General features: G+C 37.7%; 1 protein-coding gene across 1 annotated transcript in view; it reads right to left on the bottom strand.

Moving 5' to 3' along the window:
- THSD7B (thrombospondin type 1 domain containing 7B) overlaps positions 1-25,119 on the bottom strand; it is a 657,597-nt gene that overhangs the window by 163,644 nt on the left and 468,834 nt on the right. The window contains 1 exon segment of the mRNA XM_032479372.1: positions 19,497-19,675. Within this exon segment, the coding sequence (XP_032335263.1) occupies positions 19,497-19,675 (179 nt within the window).

Genomic DNA, 25,119 nt, shown 5'->3' with positions numbered 1-25,119 from the left:
TCTATGTGAATTATAATTAATTAGAAAGTTCTTGAAACATGCAATTTAGCTTAATCAAAAGTGAAAGTTCTCATTTTTTCTCAATAAAGACAGAATTTCAGAGTAATTGCTCAGTATGTCGAACCCTCTCCAGGTAAATTTAATAAAATAATCTTATACTTAGGGCTAGTTTTTTGTTGAACTGCAGAATTTGATGAGAACTACAGGAGTACTATAATAAATGTCTTGTGTTGCTATCTTAAATTAGTATAATACACTATCATTCAAAATGAGTTTCTGAAAACTCCATAAGATAACATGGGCACAGACTTTTTGTAAATACTGAGATGATAGCTATGATTTTAAATTGCTGATGAAACATTATCCTGAGAATATTCTTTGTAGAATCACTACTAGTCATCTAATCCTGTATTCTTATCCCAAATGTTAAAGCCCATTCTAAAAGTACTTCAAAAGGGTTAAGCCCAAAGACCTTAACATTGAATGTATGTCTAAATACATATGAACAAAGACTCCACTATGATGATTAGAAATGCATCTGGAGGATAATTGACATCACTCAAGCACACTGAGGGCACTGGTCTTTCTGAAGAGTTCTTCTTTCTTAGAGTCTCTGTAAAACAAACACCCAGCCCCGGTGAGACTTACACTTGAACAGAACTACACAGAACTAAGAGAAAAGTAAGTAGAAATGGGATATAAGCATTTAGAATGATTCATTAACAGTAGCAATAAGAGCTATCATTTACTGAGAATTAGTATAGCCGTAGGCTGTGGTACATGATTTTTGTGTATTCTTTTCTTACACGTTAATTCAGTAATATAGATACTATTCTTACCATTTGTGATTGGGATGTTGGGATTCTGAGAGTTTAATTTTGCTGGAGATCAAATAAATGACTACAAATTTTAAGACATGTTTACTGGACTCCAATGCCCAGGCCCTTATAACTGTGCTCTAAGATGCAAATGGAGAGGCTCACTAAAGAAGAGCAGATCAAAAGATGTGCCAAGAAAGTACAATTAGCTATTTTAAAATCCTGATTGTCTAAAATGTCTGTCTTTGGTTTCAGAGTTTTGAACTAATGCCAAGCTTACAGGGGTATATAAAGGAATACTTCCTGTGAAGTATCTGGCATTCTCATACATCCTGGTCAAGTTTAATGAACTGTATGGTCTCTGTCTTGGGAGGCTGAAGAAACGATTACTATTGGTAAAGCTAGAAAAAAAACAACAGAGAAAAGGCAGCAGACTTTGATGAGTGAAACCTGAAACCATTTCATGTCTCCCTTCCAGGTCTGATGACTTAAATGAGACCTGGAATACGAAGAAAAAATGCAAGCCAAAAGACTGATCAATGGCACACATAAGTTTTCAGGAAACATGAAAAGAGTAAGTTTTCAAAAAAGCTAAGTTACCAAAAAACAGAAGACTAAGGAGCAACTTAAGAGCAGTATTTACAGAGAGGAATTATAAACGGCATGGTAAGAATATGTATTAACACCATGAAAACTTCAGTAGGAAGGATTTTGGTCAGGAGTGAAAATAGCTTCCTAAAAGTGAGGAGCCTAAGAACTGCAATGTCTTGGAAGAGGAGATTAGGCAGCCTTCTTAAACAAAAAAAAACTCATGTTGCTTTATAATGGATTTAATATGACGAAGTGGGAAATCTAAGAGGAAAATGCAGTTTTCTCCCCCCAAACCTGAAAGGTTCTACACTCATCCTTCCACTTTTAAGGTAGTAGTTTTCAAGCTGTTACATGAAAATTAAAATTTTGGAAAACTTGACTCTGTCATCATAAGCTTGGGAGCTTCCCAGTCCTTACAGGTTTTTCTGATAAGATCAGTGGCAATATGAATGAATATGAATTTGATACTATGTAGTAAAATAGGTCAAAATTTTGGCATAAATCAACAGATATATTCCAAATGACCAATGCATGATATCATCTGCATGGATTAAAGATTTATTCAAAGTGCCAGACGGCCCAATGGATTTTAATGTATTAGAGTAGAAAAAGCACATTGTCATGATTTCAGATTTCACATTGTAACTAAACTTTGAAAAACTACCACCTATCAAGTTTGTGTACATTACCAAACACTATCCAAAGTTATCTAAAAATGACCTACTAAAATATTTTTCCTTTTTCTATCTACATATCTGTGTAAGTCTGGGATTTCTTCACATATTTCTTCATATGCTTCACTAATACAATCTATTGAAAAAGGCTGAATGCAGAAGCAGATATGAGAAGTCAGCTATCTTCTATGACGCCAGATAGCAAAGCAACTTTCCAAAATGTAGAACAAATACCTCATTTTAAAACTATTTGTTTTGTGATATATAGTTATTTTTTGAAAAGGTTATTAATGTTAGCATGTAAAGGATTTCATTTTACTTACTTTTAAATAAATTAATACTTTTTAAATATCTTAATTTCAATTTAGAGTAAATACAGGTAGTCATAACCCATATAAACAAAAGCTCTTTGAGATCTTCATTCATTTTTCAGAGTGTAAAGATTCCTAGAAAACTAAAACAATTTGAGAATCACTGGTTTAAAGGCACTTCCTAGAAGACTTCTTATAAATAACAAATGTTGGTGAGGATGTGGAAAAAAGGAACCCTTATAAACTGTTGGTGGGAATATAAATTCATGCAGCTACTGTGGAGAACAGAACTGAGGTTTCCAAAAAACTACAAACAGAACTAGCACATGACCCAGCAATTCTATTCCTGGATATTCAACCAAAAAAACCAAAAACACTAATTTGAAAAGATACAAGCACTCCAACATCGTTAGCAGCATTATTTACAATAGCCAAGTCATGGAAACAACCTAGGTATGCATCAACAGATGACTGCATAAAGGAGACGTGATATATCTACATACACACACAATGGAAGGAATACTAAGCCATAAAAAAGAATGAAATTTTGTCATTTGCAGCAATATGCATGGACTTGGAGGGCATTATGCTAAGAGAAAGAAGTCAAACAGAGCAAGACAAATCCTGTGTGGTATCACTCATATGTGGAATCTAAAAAATACAACAAACTAGTTAATATAGCACAAAAGCAGCAGGCTCACAGATCTAGAGAACAACCTAGTGGTTACCAGTGGGAGGGGCGGGAGGGGCAAGACAGCGGTGGGGGAGTGGGAGGTACAAATTATTAAGTGTAAGACAGGCCACAAGGATGTATTTTAAGCATGGGGAATAGAGCCAATATTTTGTAATAACTGTAAATGGAAGTGACCTTGAAAATGGTATAAAAATTAAAAACTAAATTTAAAAAAAGGCTTTTAAATGAAGGTCTCCTAATTTCTTTCTTATGTCCACTGAAATGATATAATAAGTGTTCCACAACCTCACACTTTGGCACTGTGACAAGCAATTAATATTCATTAGCAGCCACTCTGCATCATGAACAAGGCATGACAGTCTGGGCAGGAAGAAGATGACTCAACCAACGGTCTCAAACTCAAAAACCTGCCGGCAAATACGAGGCATGGGATATAAATGAGTACAATCATCTCCATCTGAAAACTAGGCCCTTTCCATTTTCATGAAATTCTCTACATTATTTTTCTGTCATTTACGTTTTTTTTTTTGGTAGAGACGTGAATTCTAAAACTAAGGCTTTCATCTTAAAGGTATCCCAAGAAAGCAACGGTACAAGTCTTATTACAAACAGCCACTGACAGTGCTGCCTTCTGGCTTCCCCCCGCACAGAGAAACCTCCTCTGCCCTCCTCCAGCTGTGCCTCTGCCCTGTGGGTGAAGAACCTGCAGCGTCAAAGGGGCATGCCACTGGCAGCCTGCTCTCTGCCTCCTCCTAGAATCTATTAGGCCACATTCCAACAACCCTGGAACCCAGAATTCTCCACCAGTAAGTGTGAGCTGCTTCCATGACTTGGGCAAGCGCCTCCCCCAGGTCTGGCCCCTGAGGAGTGGGGCTGCATCCCCTTGCCCACATGAGTGTCCCTAGGCCTGAAGATGGGGGAGAGGGTGCCTGCCAGCAGTGGGCAGAGCTTGTACAAGTAGATGAGGGTGTGTCTGGGACAGAGCAGAGGCTGCAAGAGCAGAAGCACAAAGCACAGGCTGAAAACTGGCTCTCCCGATGGCGTCACATTCCATCCCAGAACTCTGAGAACCTCAAATTTGAACTTAGCCTTCTGGACTGTTATGAGGGTATATTCGTTAAGGGAGGATGATAAAACATTTTACAGATCATTCTGTTGCCTTGGTTTGTAACTTAATTACTGAAACATTGGAAATGCGGGTATCTGCTGTGGTCTCTCCCCAGCTCATGGGTACTTAGGGATGGACCTGGCTGTTGATGCTGGGCCCAGGTGCAGGGGAGCACTGTGGGGACAGAGAAGGAGCGGGTCACCGTACTGATACAGTCTGTCTAAGGGGAACAGGCATTCTAAGATTCACATGAAATTTGCCAGATATTCTGATTTTAAAAGGATTTTAGGAACCCAAATTTTAAGGCCAAATTTTCTAGTTTTAAAATCTTCACAACTAATCAAAAACCGTAACACCTAGTAGCAAATACTGAACAGTCCAAATAACACTCTGGCATCTAGAGCTTGCCGATGGACCTCCAGATTATAGTATGTGGATGTGAAGAAAGTTTGTAATACAGTGGGATTTCCAAAGACCTCCTCCCAGAATCCTCACTAGACTCATAATTGATGATGTTAATAATGCCTAGTACAAAGCCAGGCATTATATTAGGACCACTGAACACATTATTATCTCCATAGCATACACACTTTAAAATGTTTCTTAATCTATAGGAAAGCTTTGGAGTTTAATCACTAATTTTCACCTAGCCTGTCCCCTTCATAGTAAGTCTTATCAGGAAATCTATTAATACGTTTGCATGGTGACTTGATTGGAGCAGGTATAAAGTATGTGCATGCAGATGAGAACAATTTACCTGGTCTGTGGAGGGCTTAAACTTTGGCACAAATTGTAATTAAGTAAATTAATCTGCTTCCCATATTGATTCCAAGCCTGTTATTCAATAACAGATTCTGGGCAAGAGAAACTTGAACTCTTCTGAGCAATATGGGTATTGGGCATAAAACTCTTCTGTTTCTATGCCAATAAAGTGTCATCTCTTGATTACGACTTCGTCTATAGCCTTTCCATAACTCCTTCAAATGGTATTCGAGATGGGCTATAAAGTAGTTAATCAGAATAAATTAAAATTTGTACTGAGCACTAAAATGTGAATTAATTGTATGTTTTCTCCCAAATCTAACCATTTTAAACATCTGGTATATATATTTTAGAGCTTCATTCACTCTAATGGTGATAATTTTTGCAAGCTGTTAAAACTCTTTCTCACTTCCCCACCATAGCAGGCCAAGGGATGCAGCTCATGTGTCAGCAGTGAAGCATCTCTTACAAACTCATTAGAGAAACACCCGGTCCTCTTCGGTTCATAATAAAGTAAAATAGAGCAGAACGTTATCATCTGCCCACTGCCAACCACACAATGAAACCACTGGCCTTCCTGTGAGGAAAGTTTAAAGTTTTCAAGAATCAAGGGCAGTAAGCATAGAAAATTAATCTTTTCATTGCCGTGTTTTATACTTTTGAATATCAATTTTCTCCAGCTGTGATAGCTTCCTTGTAAAAGGAAGGTGCTAGAAGGTAGAAAAATGCATAGCGATTGTACTTAAGTATAGCAATGTTTTTGATGATTAAGATCAAGAGAATTATGGGGAATTCATGACTTGCAAATGATATAATTTATATAAAGATTGAAAGTGCTCATAACTTACTTTTAATTAAGTAATAAGCCAGAATAGATTTTTCTATAGTTTTGAATAATATGCATTTCAAATGACAGGCAATAATTCATGTGAAGGCTATCATATATTGAGTTCAAAATGTCCATCTTTCACTTTCACATTCCAAAGTTGTTTCAGTTCTTCCCTTAAGTCTTTGCTACCCCTATTTAACATTAAATAGCTAATTCTGTTTCCCCAGAATTCATCAGCATTTTACTCAATTATCTTTGTGGTTTGGTTTTCTAGACATAAAGGGCTTTAATTCTAATGTTACAATTCCAAGGAGAAAAAAAAAAAAGAATGCAGATAGGTCTATATTTAGGTCATCAAATGTTCCATTTTCATGGACTTTTTCCCCTGGACTTTACTGAACCTGCCATTTATTTCAGCTTCATAAAGACGTGGCTTCAGTCACTACATGTAGAAAAATAAGCCTTTTTGAAAAGCTGACACAGTGGAGCAACTTAGTTTCTAACAAAAGCTGCGATCTCTTTTTAACCAAGAAAAGAAGAATGAACTACACTGATAACAGCAAAATGACTAAATTAAACTTTCCTTCTTCTGTAGATCCTAGGACTTGATTCTGCTTGCCTAATTGCAAGCTCTGAGTGATAAATTCAACCACCATAAAGAAGCCATGAAGAAAGTGAATTTAAGGGTAAAAATGAAATCTGAGCATAAAGTATCTAATTACATATGCATCACTATCTTAGTTCAGGCTGCTATAATAGAAATACCATAGACTGGGTGGCTTGTCAACAGCAGAACCGTTTCTCATAGTTCTGGGGGCTTGGAAGGCCAAGATCAAGGTGGCGGCAAGTTCAGTGCCTGATGAGAGCCCACTTCCTGATCCACAGCCAGCTGTCTTTTCTGTTTCCTCACTTCGGAGCTCCCTGGGGTGTCTTTTATAAGGGCACCAATCCCATTCATGAGGGTTTCTACCCTCATGGCCTAATCACCTTCCAAAGGTGACATCTCCAAATGACATCACACTGGGAATCAGGTTTCAAAATATGTATTCTGGGTGGACACAAACATTGACTCTACAGCACTCAACTTATTCTCCAATGACTCATAATTTACTCGGAGCAAAGAGTTCAACACTTCCACCATGTCAGAAATTCTTTACACATAAAAAATCCATTTGCCTCTAAAATATTTTCTTCTTTTTAAAAAAAAATTTAGGAGAGCACATGGACTTTCAGTGACACGGCTGAGTGATCAGCCCTTGGAAGAATTATGGCAACAGAAAACAAAACATCTACCTTCTAGCAGCCTCAAGTCTCAGGATGAACCAAGACAGACACACAGAAAAGAACATTACAGTTAACTACAAGGGTGTGTACCTATTAAACCACGCTCTAAATGTCTGATGTCTCATTGTTTTGCATTTTCAGACTCCATCTGCACCTATTCTGAATGTATCATCCTTCAGGGGCTTTTAAAATGTTTTAAAGCAACTATATATATAAATCTAAATCTATCAATCTCTAAATGAGCAATTTCACTGAGATTTTTTCCATAAACATGGGCTTTTATTTCACCTTCATGCAAACGATACTCAGCTGTACTCACTCCTGCCATCTGCTGTTGTCACTTGCATTACCAAATGGTGTTGCAGTATTGAATAGTCTATGGAAGGTTTACTTGGATTGAAACATTCTGGAGGAATCCAAAGGAGATATTAGACTTGGCTTCCTTCATTAATGTTGTTATGAGCCCTCCCCAGTATGTGCATAGTTCCAATATGCCTTTAAATTATTAACTCAACTTTAAATTAAATAACCCAAGAAAGGATTGCCTGGGCTACACAGAGCAGGGAGAGTAAGAGACACGTGGCATATGAATGTACGACGTATCTGATATTTAAGTCTGCTTATTTATCATAGAGAGAGAGGCACTGGTAGGCTGGTTATGCAAAATAACTTGCAAAATGGAATGATGTTCTTGTCAAAAGAAAAAGCATCATGGAAGAGCTCTAGTCAAGGCAATTCATATCCTCACAGGTTAAGTATAAGGTCAGATTTCATAACATAGTAGACTTTCAGATATTCTACTAAAATAGTACTTAAATTTTCCATCATGATAAAAGGCTCAACATGTTACTTAAAACTAATTATACTCTTATCAAATTAAATGTCAAAAAGAGTAAAATTAAGGGTATACAGTGGACATTCTGGTTCACTCCACCCCAGGTATTAGTCTAGGAAAGGGTTCCCAACTGGCACACACTAGCATCTCAAGGTGTAATCTGTATATTAGCAGTTCTTTCACCATCTGGGAGCTTGTTAAAATAGCCATCTCTTCCCTCTTTCCGCCAGACCTACTGAATCAGAGTCTGTATTTTAGCAAGCTCTGTCATGTGATTCACATGCACATTAAAGTTTGAGAAGCAGTGCTACCATACCAGTGTCTCAGAAGTGGATTTCAGGTGTGCCTGAGATATTGATGGCACCATCCAACAGAGACTAGGGTCTCAGACCATTCACCCCTGCCATAGTAGTTTTTAATACATATCCCAGTTTGCCAGATATTACAGGGTTTTACATCTATTACGGAGTTTAAAGCAACTTTGGTTGAAAAATGCTTGTTCAAACTAATGAAGTTCATCCCATGACTCCTTCCAGAGATTAGTTTAGGGATGGACCCAAAATCCAACTTAAGCCATTGATGTGTCAAGTGAAGTCTTCTGGGGAGTCGGGGAGGCTCTAGGAAAATTGTCTTGTTCCTAAGAGTCACAAGAGAGAGGCTCTCTTCATTCTTCTGGTCATTGCTGCATCAGGAGGCATGCCTGAAACTGCAGATCATGCCAGCACCCTGAGGATGAAGCCAACGCTGGCAATGACTGTTACTCTAGTATTTGATTGTCCTGGAACTCCTTAGTTGTGTTCAGTCAGATTCTATTTTTTCATGCACCGACAATGCTGCCTAAGAGTGTCACATGCCAGTCCCACCCTGCCCCTCCTCCTTTTACTTTCAGGCCAACAAAACTGTACTTGGTAGCAGTCACAGAGAAAGGGACACAATACGCCGTACAGCACCTAAAGGGAAACAGGAGGATGTATGCAGGGTAGTTCTAAAGCCCTTTGAATGATCTTATTTCCAGCTCATGAATTGGGGCATGTTTGGTCTCTGTACCCAGATTTCCTCCTTCCCTTCTCCTTGGTCCAACATCCACAAAGGACATGTGTTCAATTTCAGGAAGGACCAGATGAGACTGCACAGCCTGATAATCAGAAATCTATTTTCACCCCAAAAGAAAACAACTCAAAATGCACATCTAACTGGCCATGGGGCTGTAGTAAAGTGTGGTTTTATTGGGAAAATGTGGACTTCTGGTTATGACATGGATTGTAGAGGCAACGTACAACTCCAGTTTAAAAACAATATTATTTGAGCAACTTCAATGCATCTCAGTACTTTAAATCACAGAGGGATAATATCAGTAGCAACCTTGTGCGCTGGCCAAATTCCAACTGCCAGTATCTAGATCTCTGTGTCTATGCTTAGCCCAAAGTGCACAGAGTGAACATTCGTCTCAAGGGACTCTCAGAAATTTCCACACAAATATCCTGGCTTCCTGGCCCTTCAAGTCTGATAAAACTTGGGCATGTGTTTTGCATAGTCTCCCAGAGTTCTCCAGAAGCTCAGGCTTCAGTGGGCACTGTGATACCTGGCTTCCTAACACAGGTACCGTACTGTTTCTTCTCATCCTTGTAGCACTTCTGATTCACTTCCCTAATGCTGTGCCCTGCACTAGATAAACACAATTCTGGGTGTGTCTGTGGAGAGACAGCCAAAAATCAAAACCAAGAATAAATAAATAGCAGGAAAGTGAGAGACAGAGGACAAGCGAGAGGAGTAAGGGTGGTGGGAGAGGCAGTATAGAGTCCAGACGGTCCTCAACTTAATGATTTTTCAACTTTACAATGGTGCAAAATTGATATGTATCAGCAGAAACTGTACTTTGAATTTTGATCTTTTCCCGGGCTGGCAGGTATGTGGTACATATTCTCTCATGATGCTGGACAGCTCCCAGCCAGTCACGTGATCACAAGGGTAAACAACTACACCATCTGCACTCAGAGAACCGTTCTGTTTCTGCACTGTCATTAAAGAATTCGGTAAATTACATAAGCTATTCCACAATTTATTATAAAATGAGCTTTGTGTTAGATGATTTTGCCCAACAATAGGCTATATTTAAGTGTTCTGAGCACGTTTAAAGTAGGCAAAGCTGAGCAATGATGTTTGGTAGGATAAGTGTGTTAAATACATTTCCGACTTGTATTTTCAACATATGATGGATTTATCTGGATATAACTCCATCATCAGTCAAGGAAGATCTGTATTAAATATATGCTCAAGTAGGACACATTTAGAAGCTGAATTTGGGTAGATTTAAAGTATAAAAATACACTTAAGCCAGTACCAAATGTCCTTTGAAATATATAAAATATAAATTTTTGGGCCAACAGTGACTTCACTATAGTTCTGTTCCTTTGCGCCAAAACCAGAAAACAAACAGCAATTTCACTGTGTTGCCATTCTAGTTTATGACACATGGCCCCTGCTGGCCCCCATCAGATATACAGCCCCCTGGAGAGTCAGCTGAACTCATAATTCTTTCCTAGCACTGCTATTCAAATTAATCACCTTCAGTTCTAAGGGTGACAAGATTGGTGTCCATTAGGGTGGCAGATGGCTTTGGACAACATTTCTGCTGTTTGGGAACATCATTTGGAGGCAGACTTTGCAAATGGTTCAATACTTGCTTACAGCACTGATGATAAACACGGTGTCCCTTACCTTGTCATCTAAGAGAAAAGGATTTCCCTTCAGAGAAGAAAGCAACAACTCCAATCTGACTTGGGCAGCCTGTATTTAAATGGTAGCAGAGTTTGATTTTAATCCAATGTACAGGGAATTTGATGAGTAGCTTCTAGAGAAAGGGTGGTAACATCAATCCAAATATTTAATTTCCCTCAAGTATGAAAATGTGATTTGTAACTGAAAGGCAATTTCTGTTAAGACACCATATTAGACAGCTATCTATTGATTTATAGAATCATCCCATGAATGTGAAATTCTGTTTATGAGAGCCTGTCCAAGGGCTGATGAGGAGACAGAAAGACAGTAGTGGTCCCTTCCTCCTGACTCATCAGAAGCTTCCCTGAGGGCTTAGCTCATTTGACCATGACTCTGAGCTCACAGAACATTGTTGGGGCCAGATCAAGAAATGTCTTATAAACCACAGTATGTAGTTCTCGCTTTATCCTGAAGGTAACGAGGAAGAGGCAGAGGAAGCCTGGCGGTATGTTGGTTGTTGAGAAACATGAGCAGGGTCCAGCAGGAAGGCAGTGCTCACACACTGTTCTCTCTGGGAAGAGTCACAACATGGGAGTCGACCACAGCCACTGATGTGACATGAGAAATGCTAAGATAGACATTTAATGCATCCCAATGGCTTTCACACCTCTTTGCATGGTGTCAGACAGGTCGTATTTCAAGTCATTATTTAGAATTAGGTACTATCTGTATGTAGGGAGATCTGTGATAATGTACAAGTTAAAGTGAAATGCCAATTATCTACTGAAGTGGAATATATGCATAGCCCATGACCTTGGAGTTCTATTGTCAGGTGCTGTACCCAACAGAAACGCACACAAGAAAGCACCAGAAGACAGGTGCAAGAATGGCCACTGTAGAGCTGTTAGGAATAACTCCAAACTGCAAACAGCCCAGATGTCCACCCATTAACAATGAAAATGGGTAAAATGTGGAATATATCATCTAATAATGAGATATGTACAAGGATGCAACATAAAGCAATGGAAATGAACAAAATACTGCTACCCATCACAACATGGATAAATCTCACAAACATCATGCTGAGGAGACACAGGCAGACACAGAAGAGCACACAGTGCAGAATCCACATGTGAAGTTTTTTAAATGATAAAACTAATTTATCGTGTTAAGGCTGAAGAGCAGTTCTATTTGGTGAGAGGAAAGTGGTAGTGAAGGAGGGGGAGCTCAAGAAGGGGCATGTGAGATGCTGATGATGTATTACTTCCTGATGTGGGTGGTAACTGAACAGCAAGATTCACTTTGTAAAAATTCAGTGATACCCATAATGATTTGCATAACTTTCTGCTATACTCATACACACACATACACACACACACACACACACACACACACACACACACACACCTCCAAAGAATCACAAGTTCATGGGAAATCATTTATAAATATATAAAAAGTTACATCCTTTTTTGCCACTAGGAAAAAAATGCAATGCCAAATAAGATGTTTAGAAATAAAACAGACTTTCCATGCAGGAAGTAGTGACAGTAGTTTTTCTGTGTATATAAGCTGAGTGATTACAATGAAAATATCTGACTTCAAATATTCCAGTAGCTAACTGTAAAAAGAAAAGCAATCTGCATAACTTAGTTCTAAAAGGCAATGTGGTATAGGTGAAAACAAACTGAACTGGGAACAGAAATTATGTGTTAGAGACCAAGGAAAAACAATCCTATCTAGCATTTACCAAGTACCTAACTAAATGCCAAACAACAAAACAGGAAGTTTATATTTATTTTCATTTTATATTTTCTAATACAATAACCTTTTAAGGTAGTCTTTACTGTTATACCTATTTGACAGATTATGAAATTTGGACCTAGAAAGGAAAAATAATTTTCTCACATCTCTCATCTTCTAGCTTCCCACAGCTAGAAGATGGCAAGGTAGCATTTCACCTCAGATCTGAATGACTCTTAACCCCTTATATACATCAGTGGGTATAGTTGGTCAAGTAATTACACCCCTCTAAGCCTTAGTCTCCTCTTCTCTAAAATGGGAGGGTCCTCCCAGATTTGCTTTGAGTAGCAAAGAACCAGGGGTTGTGTTCATTGTTGATATTAGAAAGGGCAGGCTAAGTCAGCTGCAGAGATCTTTTCCAGATCTGACCTCAACAGAAACAGTAGCCTTGGGGCAAGACTCTCAATTCAACAGTGTTCACCAACTTGCCTGATCAGAGGACACAGCCAAGACAGAGCTTTGTTAACAAACACATATTCCTGAATCCACTCTAATTGTGCCGACTGGTTTCCAGAGCAGGGGCCTGAGAACCTGCTTTGATGCAAACTTTTCTCCCACCCAAGGTGATTTTTTCTATTCTTACGATCAGTAAAGATTATGAAACAATAGTTTCTATTTCAAAAGATTTAGATAAGCTTCTCATAGAGACTATTTTTATCTTGGCTCTTAAGTCACGTAGGAAAAATTAAATCATGATTCAACCAAATGCTTCACCTCAGGGATTGATCATAGGATCTAGTCAGGACCAAGGTAACTGGCTTTCTGGTATTTTAATATAGGGATAAAGCTTGAAAAATCTAAAGGGTACACACTTGCAATTAGTAGATAAATAAGCTCTGGAGATCCAAGGCACAGCATAGTGATTATAGGCAACAAGACTGCATTATCAATTTCAAAGTGGCTAAGAGACTAGATCTTAATTGTTCTCACCACAAAAAGGAAGAGATGATTATGTGATGTGAGAGATCAGTTAACTAATGTTATGGTGGTAACCATATTACAATATATAAATGTATCAAATCAACACATTGTACATCTTAAACTTATACAATATAATGTATCATTTATGCCTCAATAATAATTTTTAAAAAAGACCTGGAGAATTAGTATGCCACTTAGAATCTTTCTTTTAAACAGGTTTTGAGTGAGTTATTTTAAGAAGGTGTTACACTCCCATCAGTACGTGGTGGTTTAACTTCCTAAATGTTTGTGGTTAAAGTCAGATCCACATTTTTTTTAATGCATGAGAGGAGAAGGGAAGTTTCCATTCTTCATTTAAAGCTTAAAAGACAGGATGATTCAGGAATGCTCTGAATAGCAGGTTCTGCCCATATTTTTTTCTTTCTAGAAAACTACTTCATGCGCTTCTACTTGACATACTTGGTTAAGAAGACAGTTTTGCAAAATCAAATACAGATGATGTGATTTCCCGCTGAGGATGATGTTACCTGATATAATATTTCAGAACTTCAGGAGTTAAGAGCCAGGGATAATGGGAGGTTTGACAGCACACTGAAAGAGTTCCAAAGACAAAATCTGCCCGCTTTACCACTTTACAGGTGCCTCCTGCCAATCCTGGAAACCCTGCCTAAGGACAGCATTAGAGAGATTTGCCAAGCCAGCTTAGGAGGTAACATTCCAGGAACATGGCAACATCCTGTGTAACAACTGAAAGTGAGCTTGAATATGCGCAGAGTAACAATACTCAGTATGAGAAAAACACAGTAAAGTCCAAAAGAGAAGGGACAACAGGGATAGGAAACCTGTTTCTCATGAGTGATTCAGGCAGTTCAAGAAGAATGATCCAAGTTTCAAAAGATTTTAACAAGCCCTGAGGGACATTCCTTTTGGAACAATCAAGAAAAGAGTATGTGTAGATGCAGATGTGGTGGGAGAGGAATCTCTTGAGAAAACTTTTTTTTTTCCCTTGGAGGTGGTGACAGGGCAGGAACAAAAGACAAAAACTGCCTCTCCTCCAAGCTCTACTCAGCTCAATCAGAGCGACGTCCCAATTTTAGAGCACAGAGTCGGGCTGGCACAGGCACAAAAGACAGACAGACGGACGCCAGTCCTTAGACATCTCACTCGGCTTCTGAGAGGGGGTGCAGTGTATTGCGCTTCGTGATCATAATTACTGCGTTGGGGAGAGGTGAAATGTTTTAGTGAAAGGAAATCTATTAAATCCTCCCAAATAACCCTGAGGAATAAATCACCCTGCATCTCTTAATTTTATGACATTTGGTATTTCATAATTAAAACAAGTTCTTGTCAAAGGTGCCATCACCAACCCCACCTCCCACGCCAGAACGGTACACCTGATTAAACTTCATCATAGATAAGCTGGAGCCTTCCACATTTACACTCAAGAAGATGATTTCTTGCTCCATGACAGTCTGGAGTGCCTGCCAAAGTACTAAGTCCTAAGTGAGCAGGACTGTGCCAGCGATGATTTGGACAAGGTTAGGATGAGTGGGAGTCGGGTTGGTTGAAAAGAAGCAAGAGGCTAAAATCAGTTAAGTCAAATTAAACTTTAAGTGTAGCCAGATTTTTCTGGGTAAACAAACATTCAGATTGGATGACAGTTATCCTATTTCCGCATCCTAACATCCTACCAATAATAAATGAAGCAGTATTAACATAAGCATATGCTATTTCTCTATAGAAAACTTCTCATCCAAAACCTTCTTCTAAGGAACAAATGTTCACGCTAAAATATATTTGTATCTCTTAGGAAAGAATGTGTTCTTTAAAACATCATTACCCTGCTGTGAAAAATAAAACACATTATACTTATCGCTTCCAAATTTAGACTACTTCTTTTCAGGGAGAAGACACACCTTTAAACTAGCAGTTGTTATCGATACACATTACTAAATATAAAATAGACAAACACGGACCTACTGTACAGCACAGGGAGCTGTATTCAGTTTCTTGTAATACCATATAATGGAAAAGAATCTGAAAAAATATATATGTATGTACATGTATAACTGAGTCACTTTACTCTACATTTTAAAAGAATATTGTAAATCAACTACACTTCAATAAAAAATTTAAAAAACAAAATAAAATAGTAGTTGTTTCTAGAGAACACACATATTTAATTTATACTCTCATTCAGTTGCAAACAATCAAAACTCTTTCAAAAAAAGTATTTAAATAGATAGCATGAATTTTAAAAAGTATAGATAATGAATGTCAATGTAAGATTTTTATTCAAACACACTGGACACACAGATTTACAATATATAAACAACATCTAATTCCCTGGAACTCCCTTGCTTTCAATTGTGTGAAGAACTCATAAAGGGAACTGTAAGTCCAATGGAGCTTTAATGTCCCCATATTTAGTCTTCTATTAAGCAATATTCCAAAAGAAAAAAAAATACAGCAAAAATATACAAGTGCACTTAAATCCACTCACATTACAGACCATAAAAAATTAAAATATATTTCCTATTGATTATGCACAACAGTCAAGGGCAGCAGCCAACTGACCCGATAATCTAATAAACTATTTAGAAGTTTTCTGCCTCAGTCAGAGCTTTGGGTGAGGTGCACACTCAAGCTATTTAGCATCACAACTATACTTAGCAGAAAGCCACTCAAATGCTGCTGTCACTTTGGCACTTCTAGAGAAAGAGCGATCATGTTGATAGGTTTTAGCTTAAAAGGGAGGCTTTTTATGAGAGATTATAAATATTGATTTCACTAACAGACTCAGAGCAGTTTATGAGCTTGGGTACATAACACCACCCTTTTCATTTATATCACTGAGTAAGATTTCACTGGGGATCCAAACACCCAGGGTTTTTCAGGAAAGTCACGAAAGACTCCTCGGGCAATAATACTTTGGAGATTCTTATTTCTTGCTTCTAGGAGAGCTCATATTTTTTGAGAATTCGAATGACAAATCATTGCTTAAGAGACCAGAGTTCTAATACATTTTTTCTTTCTATGGAGCTAGCCAGCCACTCATCCAGAGAGAAAGCTTCTTTTCAACTAAAGTATCCAATGAATATAATTTGAGAATCCACATGGTGGTGTACCAGGGGCTGGAATGAGTTACAAATGTAGAAAGAAGCCCTTGCCCTCAGAAAAACCTCATGTTTTCAAGAGAAATGAAGGAGGAGAATGATTAAGCACATGTAGGTACACTAATGTTTACACAGCAAATGCAATATACATACACACACAAATAAGAAAGTTCAGTATTTTTTTTATGAACAGTATGTTAGGCTCAATCTGACATATACTGAATTTTCATCATGCATAGGTACTAAAGATATGTACCTCTTACTGCTATAATTTGGTCACATTTTTTTCAAGTTCTTACTTATGGCTGAGTGGATGAGAGAGTATTAATCTGGTTCCAGAAATAGGAAAATAAATCCAAACCTAAAAACAACTGGAAAGGAGACAAGTAACCTAAGGCCAGTAGTAAAACTGAACTTAAAAGAGCCTCCAACTAGATCATATTTCGAGCTCAGAGAAACAAATAGTAATCTCTTCTAAAGAATTGCCATAAATAATAGAAGCTGGGAATATCTTCTGAACCATGAAAATTACTGACAATCCAATTTATCTTCAGATAAATTAAGGGAAAATGGATAACTTCAAACAAATTTCAATACATAACATACACATACACACACACACACACACACACACGGTGGGGTAGGAGGGATTCTACCACGTATAAAAGCAAATATATAATGAAATCCACAGATATCCTTCCACAAACATAGGTAAAAATGTGCTTTCTTTAGAAAAGGAAGTGCTCTGGGGACAGTTTCCTTTAAATTTAGGATTTTTCACAATAGCATTTTCCCTTGCGATTCACAGACTTAGAGTGAGAGGGAACGGTTATAACTTACTGCCTTAATTAACTTATGTTAAAATATAAAGCACAGATTGGGATGAATTTTTTCAATTTAAGGGTAACTAAGCTCTATATACCTGAAACCTCTTTACATCAGAGTCTATGCCACACTCAATTTGCTACCTGAGAATTAAATCCCAGGATTCACCTCTGAGCATCCCCACAAATGCCTCTGGAATGCTACAATTCCCTTCCTGAATTCAAACTCCAGAAACAGCTCCTGGAGACAAACCCAGTCTCACCTAGTCTTCACGTAGGGCATTTACTGAAACTGTTCTTGAACTTGGGCTTAATTTTTAGCACGCACTACTTCTTAAGGTCACAAGTTTTATATGTCAATTAAACGTTTAGAACACGTTTGTTTTAAGTCATAACAGGCTTACAAATACCTTTATCTTATTCATACTCTAAATCTGAAGACCTGTTTCTATACGTTTGCCTAAGAATACTGAGAGTACAGTTTTAGAATCTGTGCTCAAGGAAGTCCTTTTACTCCCTTGACAATTTCCTAGTTCATAAAATTAGCTTATTAAAATTAGTGTTTAACACTAGTGCTACAAAGGCTTAGTTTCAGAGAGAATGATCATACCTTATAACTATAAATGCTTAATCGTTATTTCCCATTTAAAATGTCTAGAAAGTCCCCTAGGGAGAATCAGACAGTCTTCACACAGAACAGTCACCTGAAAGTCTTCCTACTGACCATCAACCTATGTTACAACTTTCTTCATACTGAAGAGGCTTCCCTATTCAGACTCTGATTATTTCCCTCCTGTTTTCATTAATCACATTCGACTCTTCCCCTCACCAAACTACTGTACCTGTGGAGTTTTTATTTTTTATTTGGCAACCTTTCTGTTGATTATACAATCCTCTGCCTTGTTTTACCCAATAAAGTTCCTATCTGTGTAGAGGGAAGAACCTATGGTCATTATTTTACCAGATAACCTTGAAAGACAAGACCAGCCTGATACTCTGCCCTGCCTTAGAACACGATTTTTTTTTTTTTTTTTGCTGGAATGGTAATTTTTCATTTTCAACGAGTTATGCATCTTTTATCAAAACTTAGGCAAAAGTAGCTGAAGATGTCAGTCTTGAACTGACAAATGATATCTAAATACAAGTAGTACTAGATACACTATTCAAATTAATTAACAGACGTGTGGATTTCCCTTCCATTAAACAACCTGTTTAGAAAGTCTAATCAAAATGGAGTTAAGAGGGCAGAAATTAATATAATAGAATTAGTAATAGAAGTGTGTAGCCATTCTGTTAAGAGTTTCAGAGTCATAAAGGATCTAGATACCCGTATAAGACACACTCCCCTCTCTAAGAATAAAGAACTTTCAACAATCATCATCTTGTGCTCCACATATTCAATTGATAAAAATTTATAAATCAGTCTTAATGTAATAACAGTATGCAATCATGGGAGAAATGTGAGTGCTTCATTGTAATTCTTAACTAAGTCTTAAACTCTGTTACATGGGTAAAACCAACTGAAGTGCTCTAATCAATTTTGATTACTTACAATGGCAATTTTATTAGAGATATCTATGGAAGGGTCCCTTTAGGGTTCCATTTAGGAAAATAGCTTTGATTTGGGGGGAAAAGGTAGAGAAATAGCCCAGAAGACTCATGAATAGCTGTGGAAACAGTGGTGAGATTAGGAACAAAGAAAATTCGGATGAAGAGTTAGGTGACGGAAAAACAGAACACCATTTTTGGAGTATGTGGATGAGACCACTAATTATGACTATTGCCATAAAGTAACTGACATCCTCCCAACATTACACACACACACACACACACACACACCTTGCATAATACCATGATTAATCAAATTATATTTCAAGATAATTTAAAAACCAGTTGGATTTAATTTTGTAAACATTAGTATTGCTAATATTACCAAGTCATTCTCGGCACTCCCTTTAAAAACCAATTGGATTTAATTTTGTAAACATTATTATTGCTAATGTTACCAACTCATTCTCAGCATTCCCAAGGAGTGGCCAAGACTCCTATTATCAATTCTATTATATTAATTTCAACCCTCTTATCCTCTCTTCTGAACTTGTAATAACTTCTTATCAGCTACTTATAACAAGAGAATGACTTCAATTTCAACAGGAAATAATAAAGGGGATACTTTTTCAGCTTTTTAATTTGTTGCTTCATGCACTTTACCTGATTCTTGAGATCCAATTTGGGACACGGGCGCCCTCCATTGTAAGGTTTTTCTTTCAGCCACTTGGATCGAATTCTCACTCCAATCCCACAAGATGAACTGCAAGACCCCCAACTAGACCAGTCACTTAACTTGCAATCAAATGGGCAGGGGATGACACACTCTTCTTGAATATAACCTGAAAGGAAAAGATTTAAGGGAGGAAAGTTTGATCAAAATATACTGATCAAATTTACTTTCTTTTTCCATTATCACAGCTCAGATTGCCTAACAATATTGCTGCAGGGATTTCAATAAACAGACAAAAGATCGAAGGGACAGACACATGGGATCACCTCTGAATTCCAAATCTGCACCGTCTGTTTACTTCCTAGGCAATTCTGGGATTGAAGGAGTAGGGAAAAGTGCTTTCTGATTAGAGGAACTGAAGGAGCTCGGGGCTAATGATAGCACCATCGCCCCCACCCCAGGCCTTCGGTCCTGCAGTTCCCAGTCTGGGAACAGTGGGCACGACAGAGTCGATCTTAGCACCTGTGCTCTGCAAGGCTTTCACAAAGAAAGATCTTGATTCTCACTTCTACGCAGTGTGACTTGGAGGTGGGGGGTGGGGGGATGAAGAGTGGACCACAAATTAGGAAGAGTAGGATATTACTGAAAGACGAAGAGGAAGAGTGAGAGGTTGTGTATGAAATAGTGGACTGGAATCCAAGAGTACGGGTTGACATACAGATGCAGATGTTCCCGCTTTACTAGCTCTCGCTCCTGTCCTCACCCCACTTCTTGCTACAGCCTCTCTCTGGATGATTCACTATCACCTCTGCCGATCACTACCAAGTAAGTATTTCCAATTGTGATCTCTCCACTAAGTTCTATACCACCTACTGACCCACTCTAACCAGATGCCCAATTACCCTAAATTCAACATGTCTAACACTGAGGCCATCAGTTTCCTCCTAAAAGATTCTAATTCTCTTGTATTCCTCATCTGAATTAACCACAACATATCTGATTCCTATACAATGGTGTATATGTCTTTATAATCTCCTCCCCTTGACTTTGGACAGGACCTGTGAATTACAGGAAGTCAGTCCCATGATTAAGTTACGGTATGTGCCAAAGGGGAAGGGAATGCACAGATACTATTAACATAACAAGTGACTGATTTTGAGTTAATCCAAAGGGAGATTATCCTGAATGGGCCTGAATTCATCAGGTAAAAACCCTTCAAAGAGTGACTGGGCCCTTTTTGTGAAGAAGCCAACAGCCACACTATAAAATGCCTATGGCGTGGCCACATGGCAGGAGACTGCAAGCAGCCTCTAGGACCTGAGGGTAGCCCCTGGCTGTCAGCCAGCAAGAAAACCTAGAGCCCTCTAGGTACATGAAGATGAATTCTGCCAACAATTTCAAGGGAGCTTGGAAAAGAAGCTTTCCCCAGTCAAGCCTCTGCTGAGACTTAAGTCTGGGCTCACACCTTGACTGTAGCTTGGTGAGACTCTTAAGTAGAGAATTCAGAAAAGCCACAGCTGTACTCCTGACCAGGGGAAACAGTGAGATAATGAATGTTTTGAGTTGTTACATCTATAGGAATTTGTTACGCAGCCATTGAAAGCTACCAGATAATCCAAAGTAAAAGTCTCATTTATCTTAGACCTGCCTCCATCATTTTACCCATCTATTAAAAGGGGTAATAAGTTCTTATGTTGAAGCATCACAAACATGTCCCCCGCCCTGTAATTCTTTTGTTAGTCCCTGGTTCAGGATCATAGTGTTTCTGGCCCAGAATACTGAAATACTTTCTCCACTGGTCTCCCTTTCTCCTCATCATTCTCTTCCGGTATCAATCAGTCACTCTGACAAAGAAGTTACCTTTCTAAAATACATAATACCTTAGGCTACCCCTTTTAAAACCTCTGCTAATTCTCCATTGCCTTGAAAATAAAGTGACAACCACTTCTGAAAAACTGTAAGATTCTTTATAAGAGGCTCTAAACAAGGGTTTTCAACTTTGGCCATAAACTATGTTCCCATTGTCCAGGATGTTCTGTGGACCAATTCAACCAAAATCGCAGAAGATGGGACCTAGGCACTGGTAGTTTTCAAAGACCCCCAGAGAATTCAAATGTGTAATCAAGTTTGAAAGCCACCTCCCTAACTTGTTTTCCTCCTGCCTGCCCCTCTCCTGTATCTTGAAATCTTTCCATACAGATGACTTCATCTTCTCCAATAATATGCATGTCTTTCCTCATGAAAAAAACTCTGCTCTTCCTCTAACCAGTTTAGCCTTCCTGGTTCATTATTTCAGCTACCCTCTTGCTAGTACAGTTGACCATCTGGCCCTACTGCTCCTACTGCCATGCCAGTCTGCCAAAACTTCAAACCTAGACCAGTCTGTTATCCTACTTTGTGCTTAATACTGGACGCCAAGCAGAGATCAACGCAATGCTAATGCCGCACACTGCCCAGTGATTCTCCTGAGCTTTCTTCTCACTCCCGTTGTCCATATTATGGCTTTTTCAAACCTCCTCCACCTGTCTTCAAATTTTTAAGATCCCAACTCTTCTTTCCCAGAAAAAAAAAAAAAAGAAACAAATGAATAGGCACTCCTCCAATTTCCTATGAATGCATGTGTCTACATTCCCATCTTTTTTCTTCCCTCCTCATATTATAATGGAAAAGGCATCCATTTTCTTGTCTAAGGCCTATTTTCACCACTGGGTATCTCTGCAAGCTTACTCACTCTCTAATTTTACATCTATATTTCTCTTACATTAATATGAGAATGACTTTATATTTCCCACATAACAGTCACTGACGAGAGAGTAGAGCAAACATCTAAATCATCAGGAAGGATCCTTCTGGGGTTGGAAAAATTGCTACATTTAAGGTTGTTAAAAGACTAATTCTCTATTGTTTAACAGGGTTGTAATTCCATGGCCATTTCTAGGGAGCTTTGATGGTTAATTCAGTATGAGGGACATAATAAATGCTAAATACAGAATGAAATACAGGCCACAGGAATTAGTTTACAGAGAAACTGAGTCCAAAATGATTCCACTGTTACTGAATGAAAAGAGCAGGACACTTTTCATGGTGTAGCTGCTTCAAACATTAAATTTCAGGAGACTTCATATAAATAACTTTAAAATATTTGAGTGCCCATTTTGATTCTATTTTAAAGCATATTTTGAATTAGGTGTTTTTTTTAATTCAATGAGATTTTAAATCATTTTCATCTTTACTTGCATATTGAAGGATTTTAATTAGAAAGCCTCTTATAGCAATACTGTTTTTCTTTTCTTTCCCCGTGATAAGATAAAAACCCAGAGGATCTCTATGAAAGTCAAGGTCATAAATTCAGTAAGTATGCAATAATTTTGAAATTCAACAGGTCTAAGCAATAGTGACATTTACTTTACAGGAAAGTTGTTTTCCTGCTGGAGTATACCCCAAAGGAAAGCCCATAGTGAGAACCATTAATAACTGCATGTTCTTATACCTGCCTCATAATTGAAAGGATTAGTTTTACCCACATACTTAATGCTTACAACTTCTGGCAGCAGGATATGATCAAATGTGACTACCTACAAGGTTAACCTGCCGTAAGAGAATTCCAATTCACTTCACCAACAAACTTCACTAATGTTTTCAAAACTCATTTACATAAAATATACCACAGACTAGCTTCACTGGCAACATTCATAAATCTAAGTCAAATCGCTATGAAAGAAGCAGTTTTTCTACTGAAACTATTTTACACTGTGATTTATATGCAGAACATATTGCTTGGACCATCACATTACTTGGCCTGGGAATGCTTTCCTGCTATTTTAGAACATGAACTTAGGTATGAAGTAGTCATTACAGAATTATCAACAGGGAATACATCCAACATTGTGATTTTGTAAACCATATACACTATATATAGTAGGTGTTGATATTATAAAAGTATCTGTTGATATTACAAAGATGAGATGAGTAGAATCCACTAACAGAATCTCTATGTCACAACTGAAGGAATTTATCTGTTGACTTACACCCAATAGGGCTGAAGCCCAGGAACCTGGAATGACTTCAATCTATCTTACCAACCCCCAAACACTGCTCTTCAGTGCAATAGATAAAGGTGAAAAGACAGCTCTCTGAATACAGTGGTCTCCTTGATAAAACTACTTCCCAGGGTATTACCTGCTGTGCATTTTTTTTTTCCCTTCAGCATTCAAGCACTAACACACTTCCCCCGGCCCCTGCACCAACCCCTACTCCAGAAGATACTGCTTTGGAAAATGTGAAAGAAAGAAATATTGACAATATTCAGCCTGAGGAAATAATTTAGATTAATTTACTTATATATTTTCCTACTGTGTAAATTAAGGGCAAACATCCTTCTAGACAGTGAATGTTCTATTCACTGACACTGTGCTGAAATAAACACAATACCAAAAACAAAAGAGGGAAAAGAGAAAGAAAATGCCATCATCTCCTCCCTTCTTCAAAGGGAAGATCTGGGAGAGTGCTGTGAGTTCAAACGACATGATGTCTTCATTTCTCAATATTTAAAGAATTATTATTTCAATTTATACATTTTAGTTCTACTGTTTATCAAGTAAAAAGTTCCATACTAGAACGTATCTGATGACTTAAGCCAGAGTGGTTTAAAGTAGGTATTTGTTTAGGAGGGTGGGGAAAACATGGGGGCAGATGTTTTGACATGGTTGTAAGAAAGAATCTGAGAAATTAGATCAATACTTTGCCACTGTTCTCAAGGGAAACACGACTGTTAAACATTTATTTAGAATTTCAATCCATTAGTGTGTGGATATGTAGCGCAAATTCAATAAGGCTGCCAGCTTTGGTGAATTTCTATTTTGGCCTGAAAAGACTACTTATAGATGGCAGTTACATTCTTTAAAAGATGGTTCCAACCTTGTTTAGCCTTCTGTGGGTCCTGAGAGGGGAGAACCACCTAAATTATTATCTCCTTTTAAAATTCAGAGTTATTAAAGTAACATTTTTGAAAATACTCTCTAATAGAAATATCTCTACTGCATATATAAACACCCATCAGCTTAGACTCTCTAATATTAAACCACTATAAAATCATGTTTACAGTATTACAAATAACCAAGAGTTTTTTTGGACCCATAACCTCATTAGATACCTAAATATAGCTGAATTAGAAATTACACAAAGTTCGAATAAACACATTAATTGTAAAGTTTTCCTGGTTGCCTTAAAACTCAAGTACTTCATAGCATGATTATGTATTAAATTTTATTATATCTACTAGAAAAAAATGTCATCTAATTGTTAACCAGTTTTCTTAATTAAAAAATATAATTTACTGGTGAAATTTTAGATGAGTGATTCAAAGTCATCAAAACCAGAAGATTCATTTTATAGACTGGTCAAAATTGGATTTGAATCCAGACTTGACTGAGATACACAGCTCACTGTCAAGTAAAAAAAAAAAATATTATTATGATGTCAGAATGTTCTCTTTAGTACTGGAGTGACAAAGTAGAAATTTAACCCTGGCCTTAAAAACTCAGTTTGCTAGTGAGCAGCCTTATAAAAAAAAAAATGGTATAGAATCAATGACTTAAATTACATGATACAAAT

Source organism: Camelus ferus, chromosome 5 (genome assembly GCF_009834535.1).
Source record: "Camelus ferus isolate YT-003-E chromosome 5, BCGSAC_Cfer_1.0, whole genome shotgun sequence".
NCBI lineage: Eukaryota > Metazoa > Chordata > Mammalia > Artiodactyla > Camelidae > Camelus > Camelus ferus.
The sequence above is the reverse complement of the archived record's forward strand: the minus strand, read 5'-3'. Positions and strand labels throughout refer to the sequence as shown.